The 16,881-nt window shown below is 51.4% G+C and overlaps 2 protein-coding genes across 2 annotated transcripts; one reads left to right on the top strand and one right to left on the bottom strand.

Annotated features, from left to right (window-relative positions):
• Positions 1-255: 255 nt before the first annotated feature.
• CSUI_001939 (uncharacterized protein) lies at positions 256-12,568 on the top strand. The gene is made up of 10 exons (XM_068062142.1): positions 256-340; positions 846-1,090; positions 1,553-3,744; positions 4,704-5,093; positions 6,100-6,302; positions 7,401-7,759; positions 8,613-8,974; positions 9,620-9,779; positions 10,331-10,417; positions 10,933-12,568. The coding sequence occupies exons 3-10, from the start codon at positions 2,478-2,480 to the stop codon at positions 11,393-11,395; spliced, it is 3,291 nt and encodes a 1,096-aa protein (XP_067925883.1). The 5' UTR covers positions 256-340; positions 846-1,090; positions 1,553-2,477; the 3' UTR covers positions 11,396-12,568.
• Positions 12,569-13,955: 1,387 nt separating this feature from the next.
• Positions 13,956-16,876, bottom strand: CSUI_001938 (40s ribosomal protein). Its single transcript, XM_068062141.1, has 4 exons — positions 16,390-16,876; positions 15,260-15,430; positions 14,527-14,762; positions 13,956-14,141 (listed from the first exon to the last, which is right to left on the bottom strand). Exons 1-4 carry the CDS (start codon positions 16,477-16,479, stop codon positions 14,057-14,059), a joined length of 582 nt encoding a protein of 193 aa, XP_067925882.1. The 5' UTR covers positions 16,480-16,876; the 3' UTR covers positions 13,956-14,056.
• Positions 16,877-16,881: the final 5 nt, after the last annotated feature.

Below are 16,881 nucleotides of genomic sequence, written 5' to 3'. Positions count from 1 at the left end.
GGGAATCAGCAAACCATGCGGTGCTGCCACTTGTGAAGGTTGCCGCATGACCTTTAGTGAAGTCGACCCTGTCTGTTCACGCAGGCACGACACTGCACTGTTACGACCGAGACGCGTCGTAGTCGGCTCCCCCCCGGTGGCTCGCGACACGGCACTAGCCGGTGCGGCAGCCACTCACTGACTGCACGGCATACACGGCGGCGCAGAGTGCAGTGAGGGCGTCACAGGGAGGGTCTTTGTTGTTCGAGAGGATTTGAACCATCTTCTTCGGCCAGTCACATCGAGCGAGCAAACAAGTGCAGTGACGAACAAAGAAGGTCGGGTGTAGAGCACTTCATCTGTGAGTCATTGCCTACACATACGAATTTTAAGTTGCGATGTCGGCTGAACACCATGACCCCAGCGAAGTCCGTACTGTATGTCCCTGTTGGCTTGTAGTCTACTCTTATATACCCAAATCAAGTACAGCTGTGAGTAAATGAGATTCCCGCTAGTTGCTGCCCTCCAAAATGAGAATAGGGTTCCTTATTTCACCTGACTTCGGTGGGGTCGCAAAATCTCATGAAATTTCATCTGTATGGGGCCTAAAATCCTGCCGGGCGGGTAGTACGCAGGGTCGAGTGTCCCCCGGGCACCGGCCCTACTGGAGGGACACTACAACCGCGTTGCCCCCCCGCGCTTTGGCGGGAATGATCGTCGGTTCTTATTTGGCATGCCGTAGTCGCTTCTTCTGGGTTTCTTCTTGTTTTCGATCAGTCACGGCGGGGCTGTCTCCATCTTTTCTTTGCCTACTAGTACGCAGAGAGCATCGCTGTATTCTTACAATGTCCGCGTCGTTTTTTCAGCGTACGAAACAAAACAGCTCTCTGGAATTTTCTGGGAGAGCGTGTTGGACGTCTTGGTTCAACCGGAAGCAACTCAACTGTCCACACTCTTCACCAACTCATCAACGTGTCCATCGACTTCTTACGCCCAAGAAGGGGAATTGCGTGGTATTTTACTTCTCTTATTGATCTTAGCTATGCGCCGCGGTCGTTACGTGGAAGGAAAGCGCTTCTCTTCCAAACTGAACGGAGTTCACTAGTTTCAGGTTCGGCTACACCTATGCCTGGTGTGACCCAGATAGTCTTTCTCTGTACGCTTTTATATTCCTGAACGAGCATTGGTACTAACGAAGCTGAGGCGAGGACACTTTAGTCTACGGAATTCCCTTTCCTCGCGTCAAAGCTGCCTTTTCCACCCTCTCTTGAAAGCAGACTACTGAAGCACATTCAGTGAGCCCCGGCTTCTCCCCCCTCTGCTTTCCTGTGCAAGCTCCTCGTCTCTGTTACTTAAGACTCTCCCTGAAGCCACCTAGGTTCCTCTCTTCGCTTTCGTACTGGAAGAGAGACAGTCCGTATTTCTCGTGTGCCGAGGAAGGACGACGTTCTCGTACTTCTGCGTGTCCCGCTGCCCCGAGGTATGGGAAACTGTCGTTCCTTTCAAACTTTTGATTTTGACCAGAGGAAAAGGCTACTATCTTTGTCGTGTGCTGTGCTTCCTGCGTGTGAAGGACGGCGAAAGACGGATCAGTCGATCCTCCAAGTGAGGAGTATCTCCATACTTCACAACTTACATTTCTTTTGTTATTGAGTGAGTTGTGAAGGACAGTCGGCAAGACTCAGAGGGACCTCCTCGGTCTCATGGTAGCCTGTTGGCCCTCGACTTCTTTGTTCCTCTCTCTCCGCTGCATGGTTTCTTGTCGACTGGCGCACATGAAACTTCCCGTATGGGATTCCCTATGCGAATCTACAGCACGTTTTGAATGTAGGTGTTCGAGAAAGGCACGTGCTAGCGAGAGAATTAACTTTCCCGTGACGTTGAGCAGTCTCATTGGGGCAGACGGGCGAACGACGGTGTTTTTCTCATACTCTCTGGTACATCCTACATTTGAGTACATGTTTGTGGAAACGTTTGGATTTCTAGTCTCCGGAAAGCAGAAGCCGTTCGCAGGGCGTTTGGCAACTCTGGAAGCACGTATGCATCATTCTCCTTAGTCAAATACTGATTCCAATTTTCCTCCAATGCTCCTGTCCTCTTCGGGAAAATTGTCCATCAAAACGTGTTCCCTTAATATCTCCTGCCAAGCTGTCTATCTGAAAAGGCACTTTCAAATACGGCTGTTCTCACATGGAGAGGCGGTTCATGCCGAGTGTTGTCACCATCGTCATCAAACACTGAAGTGAAGAAACCTCGCAGCTCGGCAGTTTTCCAAGACTCCTTGAGACTAGACAAATAGTTCGTTACGTCTTTCCCTCCTTCTCTACCTTCTAGCGTTGGTAGATCTTCACGTCAGACTACAGCTAACAACTCGCGAAGGTTTCTCGTTTCTCTGATATCTGTCGCTCCACTCTCTCGTCATCCTCTTCCTTCGTATAGAACGTCCGTCCTTTCTCTTACTTGGCTCCTTTTCGTGTATTCCTCGTCCTTTTGGCAACATGACAAGAAAGAGACCTATGCTGTTTTCTTTTTCTTATCAGTACCTCTCTGTCTGCCTGGTTGTTTTTCTTCATTTTCTCCGTCGGTCTTCACTCTCAGCCTACGGGACTGAAACACCTCCTTATCCTCCAAAACCGACAGACGCTCCTGATCAACCGAAACCTTTCTCTCCACCACTGCCACCATCGTCGTTATCATCGTCATTGTCCTTGCTGCCCGGACCCCCTTCTGTTCTTTCTTCCCTGTCCGAAGCTCATCGTGAAACGCAACATGAGAGTGCGACAAAGCCCACAGATGGCTTCGCGAAGGAGTCGTACCCTGCCGTTCTTAACGACGGCGGGGTTTTCCTTGGACAACGGACGGCGTCAGATCTGTCACTGCCTAAGGACGATAGCGAAAGCAGCATTTCTTCTTTCTTCCATGATAAAGAACAGACTGGGGAAGAAAGCTTCTTTTCTTTAGAGCAGAAAAACGATGCTGGTGCCGACGGAGGTCGGGACATGATAAAGAAGAGCCAGCACGACGAAGACAGGAGAACTCCAGAAAACACCGAAGCAGTCATGCTGGACACCGCTCCTTCTTCTCTTTTTTTTCAGACTGCGACCCCACCTCCCATCGTTTCTCTTTCAGCGTTATCTTCGTCGCCTGGCGAAGAACGACTCCAGACCAGCGCTTCGTCGAACGAGGATACAAAACATTTACCAGTGGGTGCTACTCTTCCAACCCTACCTTTTTTCGATGTTGCCTCGTCTGCACCAACGCCTCGGGATCCTACCGTGCAAGCAGTGACAAGTGATTTTTTTGATACGGATGGAGCTTCTATGATGGGCCGAGGGGACAATGGTGCCGCGGAGACAGGGCCGGAGCATACCGTCACAATCCCTGTGCACCCAAACAGCATAGAGACGTCTAAAAGTGATGCTGAAACTCCCGAACATAGTGTCGGGACTCCCGTGATTATCCCTACGGTGCCTGAAGAGAATCGCAAGACTCCCGATGCTGGTCTTACAACTGCTGAAGACAATCCTGACACTCCTCGAGCCGGTCTTCCAACTGCTGGGAATCACTCTAGAGCTCCTGAGTTTCAGCGTGCGGTTCTTGGTAGCAATCCCGACACTCTTCAGATTCAGATTACAAGTCTCGAAAACAGTCGAAAAACTCCTCAGGTGCATCTGCCGACGCCTGAGAATAGTTCTCGAGCTCCGAAAATCAATCTCACAACTCCCGACGGAAAGCTTCGAGATCTTTCTTCCGGTTCGCGTAAAAGTGAGGAAACGTCAGGTCACTCGTTCCGTACCCAAGACCACTAACTGAATACACACAGACACACATATCTGGCTAGTCGTCTATCAGTACGCTGTTATCGTCTCATCCGTCTACGGAATCTACGTCTACTCTATATAGGGCGTCTGCCTGGCCGGCAGTACGTGTGTCTTCGTATCTGTATCATGTACATGTGTTGACTTGTACACCCATATGTATGTAGCACCCACAGGGTGTGCGTAATGCGGGCTTGGGAAAAATGTAACCGTATCCAGCATTGTTAACGGACGCTTCTCTGCAGCTAGCTGTATGAGCATCTCGAGATGTATACCCACGTATGCGCTTACGTTGCTATATAGAGCGTTGAACTCGGTCCCTTTCTCCTGTGCTCTCCAGCTGACCTTGTGGAGCCATCTGCAGTGCTTCACGCGGGAGAATCTACACAAAATTAATATGTTCTCTACGGGCGTATGCACATATCTGTGGATTTCAGTAGAATGCCTCACTTTCTCTCCTGTTTCCTTTTGTCGCAGGTGGTGTTTCCAGGTATTAGCTGTAAGCGGTCGTACAGCCTGGCGAGCCTACCAGTCGTCTGTGTCTTTACGGACACTGTGCGTCCTGTCTGCTTCTTTTCATCTCTTAGCGCAGTGCGCTTTGTGCTTCCCTGGCACCGGAGCAGTTGCCTTCCATCTAGAGTAGCCAGAAAAGGCCCTTAGTCAACATTTGCAGGTGGCGACGTCATACAGTTTTATTCCCCTGAGGGAACGATGGACAGATAGATAAGCGTGGTGTAGATGCATATATACATATACGTCTTTAGATGCATGTCTAGGCGAATCCATCTATGTAGAGATGGTTGAGTTCTGTAGAGGGAAGGTGAGTATCTCAACACCGTATAACTGTGATGCCCTGCTGCCTGGACTATCTCTAGTTACTTGGTCTCTTTTTTCTATCCTCCTCAGATGACGATCGCAAAGAATCCGAGCTCTCACGGCATGGCGTCTCATCATCGACTTCACATCCTCATCACCTGTCTCCCGCGTCTTCTCGCCGCTCGAGGCAATCGGGAAGAAGAGAGGAGGACAAGTCGAGAGGGCTGTCAATATCGACCTCAAGAAGGAAGGCAGCCCGCACTGGTCGCCAGTCTTCTCGTGATACACGGAGTGTTTCGAACGCTCGCTCGACCAAACAAGCCTGCCGATCCGTGGCGAACGATATTGTCAATGAGAAAGTCGACATTCTTCAATCCCAGGCAGACGCGGCTCTGTCAGAGGTTCGCAAGGCTCAGGCTCAGCAGCGGAAACTATTTGAGAAGCTCCAGGCGCAGATAGCGCAGGTCGACCTGAAGTTGCGTAAGCTACTCATCAGTGACGCCGTCCCTTTATAGAGAAGAAAAGGCGGCAGCTGGGATCTGAGGAGGATCTCTTGTCCTGCTGATTCTCGTCCATCACGTCTTTTTAAAAGCCAGAGACTTTTAAAGTCACTCGCTTCTAGGAATGAGTATTCCGATTATTTGCGTGGTTTCTATCAGTCCGCGCCGAACGCTCGTATACTCACACAGCAAATAGGGAATGGAAGTTGTGGTCACCTCAACTTGTGCGGCGTGCGGCGCTTGTGGCGATGAAAGGCGAGACGTTATTTGTGGTGCTTTCTCTTGGAGAAGGATGCACAGCGCATACAGAAGCACGGGAGTCCGTTGGCCGCCGTGATGTGGCAGGCGTATGTGCTTTTGTCCTCGGTTTTCACAGCTCAGCTACAGTGAAGATGCACAGCCAAGTGTCTGTGTTGGTGATGCTCACCCGCTGCATCTGGTGACACACCGGTTCGAAGGGGGCAAACGTCTACAAGATCGCTGTTACTGACGTGTAGACTGAATTCAATTAGACGACACGAATGGGTAGAATCCATGTAAAGGCTCTACGGGTGTCGCAGTGTTCAGTACCTGCGCCCGAACACCTCCGTGACGTTGCCGCCCATCTGCCCTTGAACTGTCGTAGTGTGCACCCCCGGTCTAATTGTCCTGACATATGCATTGGAAGGCCCAGGTATGTGTCTCGTGTCTTCTTGTTTTTCTCTCTCCTTACCTCTTCCTGGTGTCTCGCTGCCTGCCTGTTTACCCGTCGATCTATCTACGCTGTTGCCTTTCCCAAATCCACGGCTTCTTGTATTAAAAGCATTCTGGGACGCATTCTCAGTAGTCTCCCTTTAAGGATACGTTTGAGGCAGCGTTCTCTAGTGCGTTTCTCTTTTGTCCCTTCGGAGGCGTTGCAGACCGTACAAGAGGAGGCGCCAGTCTTCAGCAGCAGCTCATTTTTTTCACCGGCTGTGGGCGTTGTTCTGTTTTTCTTTACATTCCAGGGGATCTGGAAGAGAAACAGCAGCAACTGTCTATGCGATTAGGAGGCTTGAGTGAACATCTTCAGAGCGAGGAAGAAAAACAACTTCAGGTCTTTGCGTCAGATATCAAGGCTTTCATCAATACTACTGGGATCCAGACGACGATGTTCAAGCAAGGCGAACTTGCAGGCAAAGTAAAGGCTTTAACTGCGTCATCGAAGCAAGTAATTCCGTTGAACGTTCTTCTCGCGATTTTTGAATCATGTCATTCTCTCTGTTCTCCTGGGTCTACAGAAGGGAGAGGAACAGCAGATGTCCTCTCCGCGGGTGCTAGTCTATATCGTTTTAGCGAGCTCACCGACCAAAGTTACGCGGTGCTTAGCATGGACATGTATGCCTGGATGGTGACGCTGAACACTGCCAGAAGCAACGCGTAGACACCAGAAGTGTCTACCGTCTTAGAAGGCGGCTGGTGATCTACCGCAGTTTTCTTCATGCAGAAGATGGCATCGAGTGGCAGAGTCGCGTTTGCAAGCTGGTGCTCTGTCCGCCTTCAAGCAGAGCCGGTCCATGCGCATAGGTCGGACATGGTAGCGTGCTAGTTTCCATATGCCTCTTCCGGGCTCGATTAACACACACTCTAACCATGTATGAATATCTTCCTGTCTTCTAGATCTACTATCGGACTGAATGTACACAGCGTGTACGCTTCCATAGTGTGGTGTCTGTGAGTGCGTTTCGGAGGTGGACACACGCGACCGGTCCCTGTGGTACATATTCGTCAAGGCTGATCCACTTACAACTTGGACTTCCCGCTGGTGCGCTCTTTTGACTGGGGTTCTTGTACCGGGCAACAAGCTGATATTCCGTCTTTTCGAGAACACGAGAAAACACAGTCTCTCAGTACAACAAATAGTAAAAGAAACGATGCCAGAGCTTGAGAGCCTCTAGAGGGTTGCATGAGTCTCTATCACGCTGAGGCAGGTATATGTTTTTCTTCGGGACCTTTGGAGCGGCTGTCTAGTAGCAGGGTTCAACACTCGCAGCTTGGGAAGGTGCAGTCGTTGGTTCTTTTCGGCCCTTGCCTATCGATTGATAGACGACGATAGACACCTACCTGTAGGTGCCGTAAGCTCATGCGCACACGCACCGTAGGTATACCAGGGCGTATATTGACAATAAAGGAAGTTTCTATGTATTCAGGGTGACAGGATGCAGGACGAACGGTGACGAGAGATCAGACAAGCCCGTAGAAATCGTACCTTCACATGTGTGCGACGTACTGACATGAGCGAAGCCGTTTATCCGTGCTTGCCCAACAGAACGGGGAATTGCTAGCATCGTTGGAGCGCGGATTCGAAGAGTCCCAAGAACAGATGAAGGAATTGTTAGCGACTACGGCGAGCGACCTCGAGAGGTTCTCTTTAGAGCGAAGCACAAAGGCTTTGTCTTTCCTAGAGGAACAAGCAGGAGGGCACTTCATTGAAATGCAGAGATATCTGAACGACATGAAACTCGATCACCTACTTCTGGCACAGACGGTCGAGACCATCGATGCCCAGCTGGCTCAACGGGGTGTCGCGGTGGTCGATATTTCTCAGCTTGACGAGACGGCTTCATTCAGTAGTCTCCGAATGGCATTTGAAAACCTCCTCTTCGCCAAATTCCCCGACAGGAAAGTGTAAGATCTCGGCTCTCTTTCTGCATGTCTCGGGGGAGGCGAGGAGGACATCGAAGGCACAGCGGTCTTGTGGAGACCAACTGGCACGCCTCTAACTGTCCTAGCACAAACCGCGCATACACATCTGTATGCACACAGTACAGTGAATATAACTGAAAACAGCACGGAGTGAAAGAAGATTTTTACGGGGGATAAAAGCTCACTGATCTTTGTTGATCTGCAGGTATCACAGTGAGGCCATTCCTGAGATTGTTTGTCTCCCGAATTCTCACGACGATATCCACGAGCGTATGGAAGTATCTGCCTCAGGGAAGAAAGGTGTACGCGTGCAAGTATTCATCCTGGAAACGTCTCCAGGTTCCCTGCTGTCTATGCGGACACGCAATCCGGACTCTTACAGCCAAGTGGGAGGGAAAGTGTGTCATTTTAAGGAGGAAGTGAGTAGTTTATGGTGGATACTTCAAGCAACTGAAGAGTACCCACGAGAGGGAACACGGGTGGTGTGCACTGGATGACAGTCGTCTTTGCAGTCTGAGCCGACAACGCAGTGGGAGCAGTTCTCCCGTTCCAGCCACGCGTGTGGTTCCCTTTACAGAAACACGAAACGTGTATTTAGGTGCAAGCAGGAGACGAGGAGACCCGCATAGCTTCTCGCTTCTTCTGCGGTTGTACGTACGCGACATGTCTGTGAATGTTTAGAAACAATGAACATATTTGCGTGAGTACGCGCGTACCTGTGCCGACGTACAAAGACAGGTATGAGGCGTATCTGGTGCAAAGGACAGACGCACTTTTCACTGTCGCAAGCTTCTCGTTCTCTTGTGTGTGTCTTCCTGCTCTCTTTCTCACTCAGGCTACCTATGTTCGTCGTGACTCAGTGTCCGCCTTCTTTACAGAATGTCAATTTCTTGAATCATCATTGGATTCTTAGTCTCACTAACATACTAGAGTTATTTGACATGTTCTATCATACACCGCGTGCTTCGGGCGTCGTTGTTCGGATCGAGACAGTTATGGCGGAGTCATGGATAGAAGTAGCTGGAAGAGCCTTGGAAGCCCACTATCTTATCCCCAGCGACCACGATAGTGTACGCGTCGCCTCAAAAGAACTTTTCGCGTACCAATTTCTCAAGTCTCTTCGCTCTTTTCATGTCGACGATATTGTTGATCCTGAGGACCGCAAGATTGTTATTGTTCTTGTTGGAAGCAGAAATGGTAGGTCATGGTCCGGGACTGTAAGGAGAACGAAAAAGAAGGTGCCTGGAGAGCTAGGGTGGAAGGTGACAGAGGGTTGGGGGAGGAGCCACGACACTGCAATTACGTAAACAACTATGTGCATGTGTATCGAAGGCTTGTACTGAGTGAAGAGTCTTTTCCTTTGCGGAGTGTGGACACGTCAGCCTATGATAGAGAGTGTGGCAGTGTGGATGATCGATAATATCTTGTTTGTCTGGTCGAGTGAGGCGACAAAGGCTGTCATTGCAGTATCACCCGAGAGAGAAGAAGAGCGCGGCTGGAATTTAATTGAGACGAGCATTCGTAGTAGTGCCGGGCGAAAGAAAGAGAGAGCTGACGGCGCTAGAAACAACTCAAGGGACGAAAGAAATGAGAGGTGATTGTGCCAGGAACAAACCAAGGGATGGGAATCGAAGTCAGGTAGCAGGGCGCAGCAAAGCTGAACAGAAACGTATATGCCGTTCTTTCCATGCAGGTTGGTTTTCCTGTAGTGTCTGTTTACAAAGACGCAAAGAATGCAGCACGTGCTATCGAACGCGCAGCAGCACGTGTTTCGAGTCTCCTCTCCTCAAGCACTTCAGGTGTTGAATTCTTATGAGCCTTTGTTTTGTCGTGCGCCTACAGGAAGTATCCGCAGACCTGAACATACAGCGGCCAGCGAATTCGAGAAGCTTCAGGCTCTACGGGCGTTCGCTTTGATGCACGCATCTCCCTCGAGAGACGTGTCGAGGCTTTGGAAGGTCATGCAAACGGAGGTGGAACTCTTAAACGTTTTCGCGACTGTGTAAGAACAAGACAACAGTCCGCCCATCGAACGCCGGTGCCGCTTCTGTCTTCCGGTGTGTTCACATATGAGCACCCAGGAAAGAGCAAGAGACCGACCCAGTCACGTGAACAGAGAATTAGAGCTGGTTGAGGCAGCGGGGTGTGGCGCGAAAACAAGCCAGCATATATCACGTAGTGCGGTGGGGTACCTTATAGTTCTCTCCGTCCTGACGAATGACTGAGCCGATATCGATCACGAAGGCTAACGCGGTGTGCTCGTGTATTTTTGTCTTCTCTTTTGGTGTGCACAAGAAAAAGGAGAGACGGGGTCCGAGAGACTAAGGGACGCGCTGCGGTGGGTATTAATGCCTGGGGAAGACATGCTCCCATGTAGGCTCGAAACGATGCACTCGTGAAGCGCTTGTTGTCAAGTTCTTTGCTTACTGATGGGTGTAAAGCAGCTGGAAATGTTACTGGGGCCCTCCTGTTGGTTTGTGTTTGCGGTCCTTTTAATTTTACTTGCAGTTCCCGTAATAGATGTTAGCGACAGTGTGTGTTCCCATGTGGCAGGCCCCCCATTCATGTTGATGGGTGCGTCTTACGAATAGCTACAGGACGTGTGCCGCTCCCTGCGCTTCCTCCCTCCCCGTTTTTCCGGTAAGTCTGGAGACTCGTCGCAGGTTCTCTACACAGCGGCCGCGTGCTCCTCTGCCAGTACTTAGGTCACATTTGCCGTGCCGGTGAGCATCTGCACCTGTCCCGATACACACAGGTATGGATATGTGGCAAGAGACTCCTGTCGTCTTTTGCTAAATATTTTCCAGGGCACTGCACCTTTGTATATGATATATATATATATATATATATATATTCCGCAGGTATTTCGTGCATTACCTGTGACTTTTCATGTTGTTGCGCGGGCGTCTCTTTTTTGCGCACGCACTCGGTGCATGCGTTTACGTATTACTCACATTAAAGCACACAACCGGAAACGCATGAGCGGTTTACAGTGTGCTCACATGATGCGGAACATATTGCCGAAGGCCTGATGTGTGTATCTGGCGTACCTGTACAGGTTACATTCTACGCTAGCCACTATCATGACCTCGGGTTTCCTGAATATGAGTCCATGGTTCTTTGGTTATGTGGCTTTGTTTTCTGGACATTTACAGAGACCAGGTCGCATTTGTTCGAGTAGAAGTTAGGCGGTCACCTCGCCGGGGTCGAGAGTATCTATACCCGAAAGCGCCTTTACTGGAGAGAGTACTTGCGTACTTGGTAACAACGAGCCACAAACAATCGAATGAAGGGCAGGGCAGCTACGCTGTTATATCAGCGAAGCTGAATAGACCTAGTTGGGTGAAGTCGCGATTCATCGCAGACAGCGGCGAGTTCTTCGTTCGAATTCATCAATATTTACGTACACTAGCTCCTGCGCAACTTCAAAGTGAAAAGAATATACCGCTGTCAGGGAACGCGACAACCATGGCACGTGTAGTCGATTTCATTAGAGCTGCCATGACGAATGTTGTTATGAAGGCAGTTGCTGGTACAGGAATTGTAACAGAAAAGCACGTTTTCATACACATTTGCGAGGCCGGTGTGAGTTGTAGTCCGCATAAGACCAGTCCATGAAGGTCTTTGAGTGTAGGCGGATACCTTACTCGATCCGCATGTATTTGAATTTTCGTCTACCGGCTCGTTGTGCTGGTACCACATGCGTGAGATTTACCTGTTTGAAGCCATCCCAGCTCTGAAGCATCACCTCAAAACAAATCCCAAAGGACAGACGTTTCTAAGGGCTCGGTTCTATCACTTGTCACATTGCTCTTCCCGGCCCCTCTCTCTAAGGCAACCCTTCTTCAAAGGGAAGGAAGCAGCCGTCGTCGTCTGCGCGCCCTCGTGAGGTGATATGAACCAGGGAGAGTACGGCCGCCGTGCTGAGAGATAGCAAAATGCTGTCCGGAAGCGGCCTAGCTGAAGGTTGTTACAGGTGGTGACACGCTGGGGAGCGAAGAGTTAAGTTCAGGTATTCATTCATATGGCTTCGCTTCTCGCAGACGTGCTGGTTGGAGAGCTCGGACCTCTCCTACTCTATGACAAATAGACGTCTCTCCGCACGCGGCTGTAGCAGTTTCTCCTGCTCCTTTTCTTTCCCGGAGAGAATGGCATCTCCTATTTGTCTTATTGTAACATCTGGGTGCTACGTCAAGTCGAGGAGGGAGTTTAAGGCGTGATTTCGAAGCTCCTACAGGAAAATGGTAGGTGGAATGTTCACGAAGCCTAATAGATGAGAGCGTGCTGGTATCTTTCGGTGGGATGATGGGCAGAGTACCGTTTCAGTTTAAACAGAGATGACTGTAAAAACGCGTTCCCTTGTAAACCTGTGGCCAGGCACTCGTCTGTATGTAATTTACCGATGTGTGTGTGGAGTGTGTATGCACACCCTCGAAGCAACCAGCAACTTTTTAGGTTTCGAAGACGTCACTAATGCCGACAGCAATCGGTTCACTCCGGCAACGACGATTGCCCTCCCACGTCACTGCTTGGTTGCTATGAACCCGAGTTACTGCATATACTAAGAATGGACGAGGTGTGTAGCGTCTAGGCGAAGAGTGGTCTGATAGAACGGCGGGAATATTCCATCGATATATGGTGTCCGCTACAAGTGGGATCCTGTGGCTTTCGCGGGTTGTACTGTTGCGGTGTGCTGGGGACACCGGGCCAACCCGAGAAGGTGCTGGAGAAGTCAGATGGTGACTCGGGGTTGTTTTTTGAACGGAACGGCTGGTTAGCTGTGAGCCGGTGCTGCTCTGAATCTCGTCGGTCGCAGACATTCTTTCCGTCTTTGGAAGACGGGCGAAAATCCGCTGAGGGGTGAAACTGCCAGCGACCTCTCAGTCTGTCCACGTAGCGCCACACAACAGCGCGGCACAGTCTGTTGAGCTGTCCGGTCAGTTGTTTGCCTCGTAATACAGATGGAGACAGTTCTTCACCCACTGGTAGTCAGAAACGCGAAGTCCAGAAAAATTTCAGCCAATTTGGTTAACTGTCGAGTCACAGGTGGTTTGTCTTATGCTTTAGCGCTATCGAGTCATTCGCTCAGGTCTGGCCTCGGTACAGACCTTACAGGAACCACTCATCCGCCGAAACCTTGTCCGACGTGCCCGACCTGCAGTCACGTTGGCTACACCGGGTGGATAGCAGGCACAGTACCGGCAACGCATGTCACGACGGCAGCGCTAAGCCACTTCTACAGGTAGCGCCGGAGACACGGGCGAACAAGTTCTCGGAAAGATGAGTTCTGTTCCACGAAGCAACGTGACTTGAGCCGGAAAAAAGCCGGGTCTTCCTCCGGTGGCGCCGCTTAGCGGAGCGTAGGGATAACAGTGGTGTAACCTCTCGTAGTGGCCGGGGAACCTAAATCGTTACCCGAGACACAGCGCGTGGGGGCGCAGGCCGTTCGTTGGATTTCGTGCAGTTGAGAAGCACGAAAGTCAGAAAAGGGCTGGGTAACAACTTTGCACGCTATTTTGCGCCTGTGCGTGGGCGTAGGAGTGCCGCGCACTTTAATACTGCGTAGCTCTACACGCAATACGCCCGAACAGCCTGGGTACTACCTGTACTAATTCTTGAGCGAAAGAGCCAGCATGAAGCTGCTACCTTGGATCGCGCTCAGTATCTCGATGGCATACGACTACAGCCTATTCTTGCTATGAGCGCACTCCATGCTGACAGCACCACCGCCAACAGTACGGTAACTTGTAATATGGCTGACACACGGGACACGGCGTCGGGGACCTCTAACCAAGCTACTTCTGGAGGCAGGACAATAAATGAACTTTCTTCTGACTACGATCCTGTTCCCTGTGAGACTAACAAAACGCTCCAGCTAATCCCGGAGAGGACCTGCGATCTGTACAAGCCGTCGGCTCTCCCGTCGCCCTACCCTTCGCATGTGCGCACGCATACACGCAATCGTTCGCCGCCAGTGTCAACATGCTCTACCTGTGCACCTACTCAGCGGAGTTTACTTCACGGGCGCTCATGGTCGCGTACGAGGTGTCCGGGGCTTGGTTCTCCGTTCCAGGTCGTCTACGGATTCGGGGAGAATGCCTTGCCCTCGCACATCACGGCAGCGTCTTATCAGTCACAACGATGAGTTTAGGGTTTAACAGTTGTCAGGCAAAGTGCAGTAGGGTAGAACTAGGACATAGCCAACAGGAGAGGAAATTGTACGTAGCAGACTACCAACCTCCAGAGCTTAACAACTCTCAACCAAGCACCAACAGCGATTTATTCGGACCCCGACGAGGGCTTGCCGCACTGGCGTGCGATGACGTCCAGCTCCCGCTGGCCATTCTTTGTCAAACGGCGCCCCCTGCGATTCGTACACAGACACACGCACGACCGCAACTGCACCACCACGACCGCCCGGCTGCACAAACCCATGTGACCATACTAGTGTCAGGTGGTCTACCCGGACGCAGGCATTCCTAAAGAATCTGTCCTTCAGCAGACATCTACTGTAAAGTATTAGGCAGCCTGCAGTTCGCTACTCTAAGAGTATACAATGGCGGCCCGCGCGCCGTTTCGTCACATGGAAACAGAGCAAGTCCCGGCTATACGACGCGTCCTCAGATTCAGATCGATTTTCCAAGTGAGAGGCATTGCCGCGACGTATGCGGGTACCGACGCCGGACTCATCAGCTCTGTGCAAAAGGGGGGCAGCTTAGAGAAGAGAACCCGGATAAAGTGGCGCTCACGGTTTCTCAGGGTCGCTTTCCACTAGGCCCATCTGCTCGAACTGCTGCAGAATATACCGAATGATCTTTCCGCTAGCCTTGGAGGAGTGGTTCGGACAAACACCTCGTCGCTTACGGCAGCTGAACACCTTTCGAAAACCGCCTACACCGCAATCTGGCCTGATGTACAAGTGACGGAGGATGGCGGCAGCACGGACGTACAACCAGTCAGGATCATACGGGGCAAGCTCCTTCGCCTGAGTACACACACAGAAAAAGTATGCCTCTCATGCTCCGTCCACGACCGTGCTACCGTAGAATATCAAATATTTTACCTACTCCAGCATCAGAATGTATTCGTGTTCTCATACGCCCTCGCGTGAGAAGGGGCGACACAGGTCCGCACTGCGACTATCCGGGGCGGACGTAAAGGCTGAAAACGAAGTCTGGCGGTCTGTGTAGGGCAGCAGCACAAAAGCCGAGCCTCTTTCCGACTAACAGTTTCCTTCCAAAAAGCGACTGGGGTAAGCGCCTCAGCTACCCAAGGGGGTGAAGGCCCCATCGACGCTTACCACAAATGCACACGGAGAATACACCGTAACACTGTGCGAGACGAAATACGTACACGATCGCAGACTGGAGAGGCAATGCACTGAGAAATAAGATGAGAAGCTTGCTGGCGCAACGTAGCTGAGTACCATGGTGTGAAAAATAACTAAACTTGAAAAGAAAAAGCCCAACTGTGAATGCGCACATGTCCTGTTTTGACGTAGTCAATCCACTTGGGAAGTTGGAACCGCCCTCTCTTCTTCAAGTGGCTGGCGTACAGCTGGATGAAAGCTTCGGCTTTAACGTCCTTCACGGTGTGAACCCGTGTCTCCAGGGGGGTCTCGAAAAGGTACGCAGGGTTCGACATCTTGGCGACCTGCAAACCCAAAAGCAAATGTTCGGACGGCCGGTGACCCGCCCTGCGGAGGACTGAGAAGTGCCGGCCGAGACGTAAACGCCCGTCGTGTGCTCTAGGGAGGCGTGGCGAAACTTGCCCGAAGGGTGGCGCCTCATGCATCCCCGATCAGCCATTCTTCTTCCCTGGACCGCGGAAGGATACTTCATATGACAAGAACTACGAGAATACATTAGCTCCACCGGAAGGGACAGTTACGGGCAGAATGCTTTTCTCACGTTACAGAAATTCGACGTTCCGGCCTCGGGCAGTATCCACTAAGATACTGGTATGTCTACCACGCACCAACCCTGCACATATACCTGGGAGAGGTCACATGTTTACCCTATCAGAAGGCCCCGCGCAGTTACTGCCTTTTCCGAACAGAGCACTGCGGCCCTGCGAAGAGCGAGTGCAAGGCACGCGGCGGTCTCCGGGAAGGCACACGAGAGAAAAGGCTCATGCACCCTATGAGACGGCGATTCACACCACGTTGTACAACAGCAAAAAAAGCCGCTCCCTCTCGCCGTGTGAATAGCATGTTTGCATGCTAGAAACTGGCAGGCCCTGCTGGCCGGCTACCGAGCAGCTTAGAAGATATAAAGACGGCCAGCGTGTGCGGGTGGCGACGGCTGTGCTGTGTATACACTACGCAGTGCATCTGCGGCCCGGTACAGAAGCCAGGATGGTACTCCAGAGGAGACCGGGAGACGGGGACAAGAAGCATGGAGACGGGTGCCACAGTGTATAGCAGTTACACCGCAGTGGATACAGAGAGACAATGCGGGCACTGTGACTGGTGCCGGGACACATGCTTTGTCCAACATGATGCCTCCGTTATTTTCTGTCATCATCTACACTCCCCACACCAGAACAGGAGGCAAGCGCGGCGTACACGCCTAAAAACGCCAGCTGGGCAGCCACAACTGATCTGAACTTACAGTAAAAGAAGCACGACGCGCGGATCGACAACCCAGATGACGGTAAAAAGAAAAAAGCGGTCGGCTGCCAGTATATGACAGCCGAAACATTTCCGCTCGCGGGGATTTGCAGTCGTGCCTCGTACGGGAGGGGGGGGGGACCGATTCCGGGTGGACCACAATCAACACGCTCACTAGGCATGCAGCACAACGCGCGAGTGGGTATGGTGGGAAAGAGGGCGCGCGCAGTGTTGATAAATCACCCGTTTCGCATGAAACGGCGCGCCCAGGTGGTTGCTGACGCAACCGTCGTCCAGTGTAGTATTGTCCGGGGAAGATTCTTCGCCGAGTAAGCTTTCAGGGTTCAGAGTTACTCGCGAGTAGGCTTTTAGGGTTCAGGGTCACAAACGAGGATGGCCCTCGGAGATAGTGTGTGGAGTAGACACGCTTACTGCACTCCAAAACCATTCTTGCTGAGCCCGCGGGGTCTGTGTAGCGGTTCGTTCACGGACT

The sequence above is a fragment of the Cystoisospora suis genome, assembly GCF_002600585.1.
Source record: "Cystoisospora suis strain Wien I chromosome Unknown contig_807, whole genome shotgun sequence".
NCBI classification, from domain to species: Eukaryota; Apicomplexa; class Conoidasida; order Eucoccidiorida; family Sarcocystidae; genus Cystoisospora; species Cystoisospora suis.
This window is presented reverse-complemented; position numbering and strand designations above follow the sequence as displayed.

Coding starts and splice junctions, on each gene's coding strand:
- CSUI_001939 (XM_068062142.1), top strand. CDS start 2,478: ATGACAAGAAAGAGACCTATGCTGTTTTCTTTTTCTTATCAGTACCTC. Junction 8,975..9,619: donor TCTTGTTGGAAGCAGAAATG/GTAGGTCATGGT, acceptor GTGCGCCTACAG/GAAGTATCCGCAGACCTGAA. Junction 9,780..10,330: donor TTAAACGTTTTCGCGACTGT/GTAAGAACAAGA, acceptor CCCATGTGGCAG/GCCCCCCATTCATGTTGATG.
- CSUI_001938 (XM_068062141.1), bottom strand. CDS start 16,479: ATGTTTCGGCTGTCATATACTGGCAGCCGACCGCTTTTTTCTTTTTAC. Junction 15,431..16,389: donor CGCGTCGTGCTTCTTTTACT/GTAAGTTCAGAT, acceptor TTGGGTTTGCAG/GTCGCCAAGATGTCGAACCC. Junction 14,142..14,526: donor GAAAGCGACCCTGAGAAACC/GTGAGCGCCACT, acceptor TACGAATCGCAG/GGGGCGCCGTTTGACAAAGA.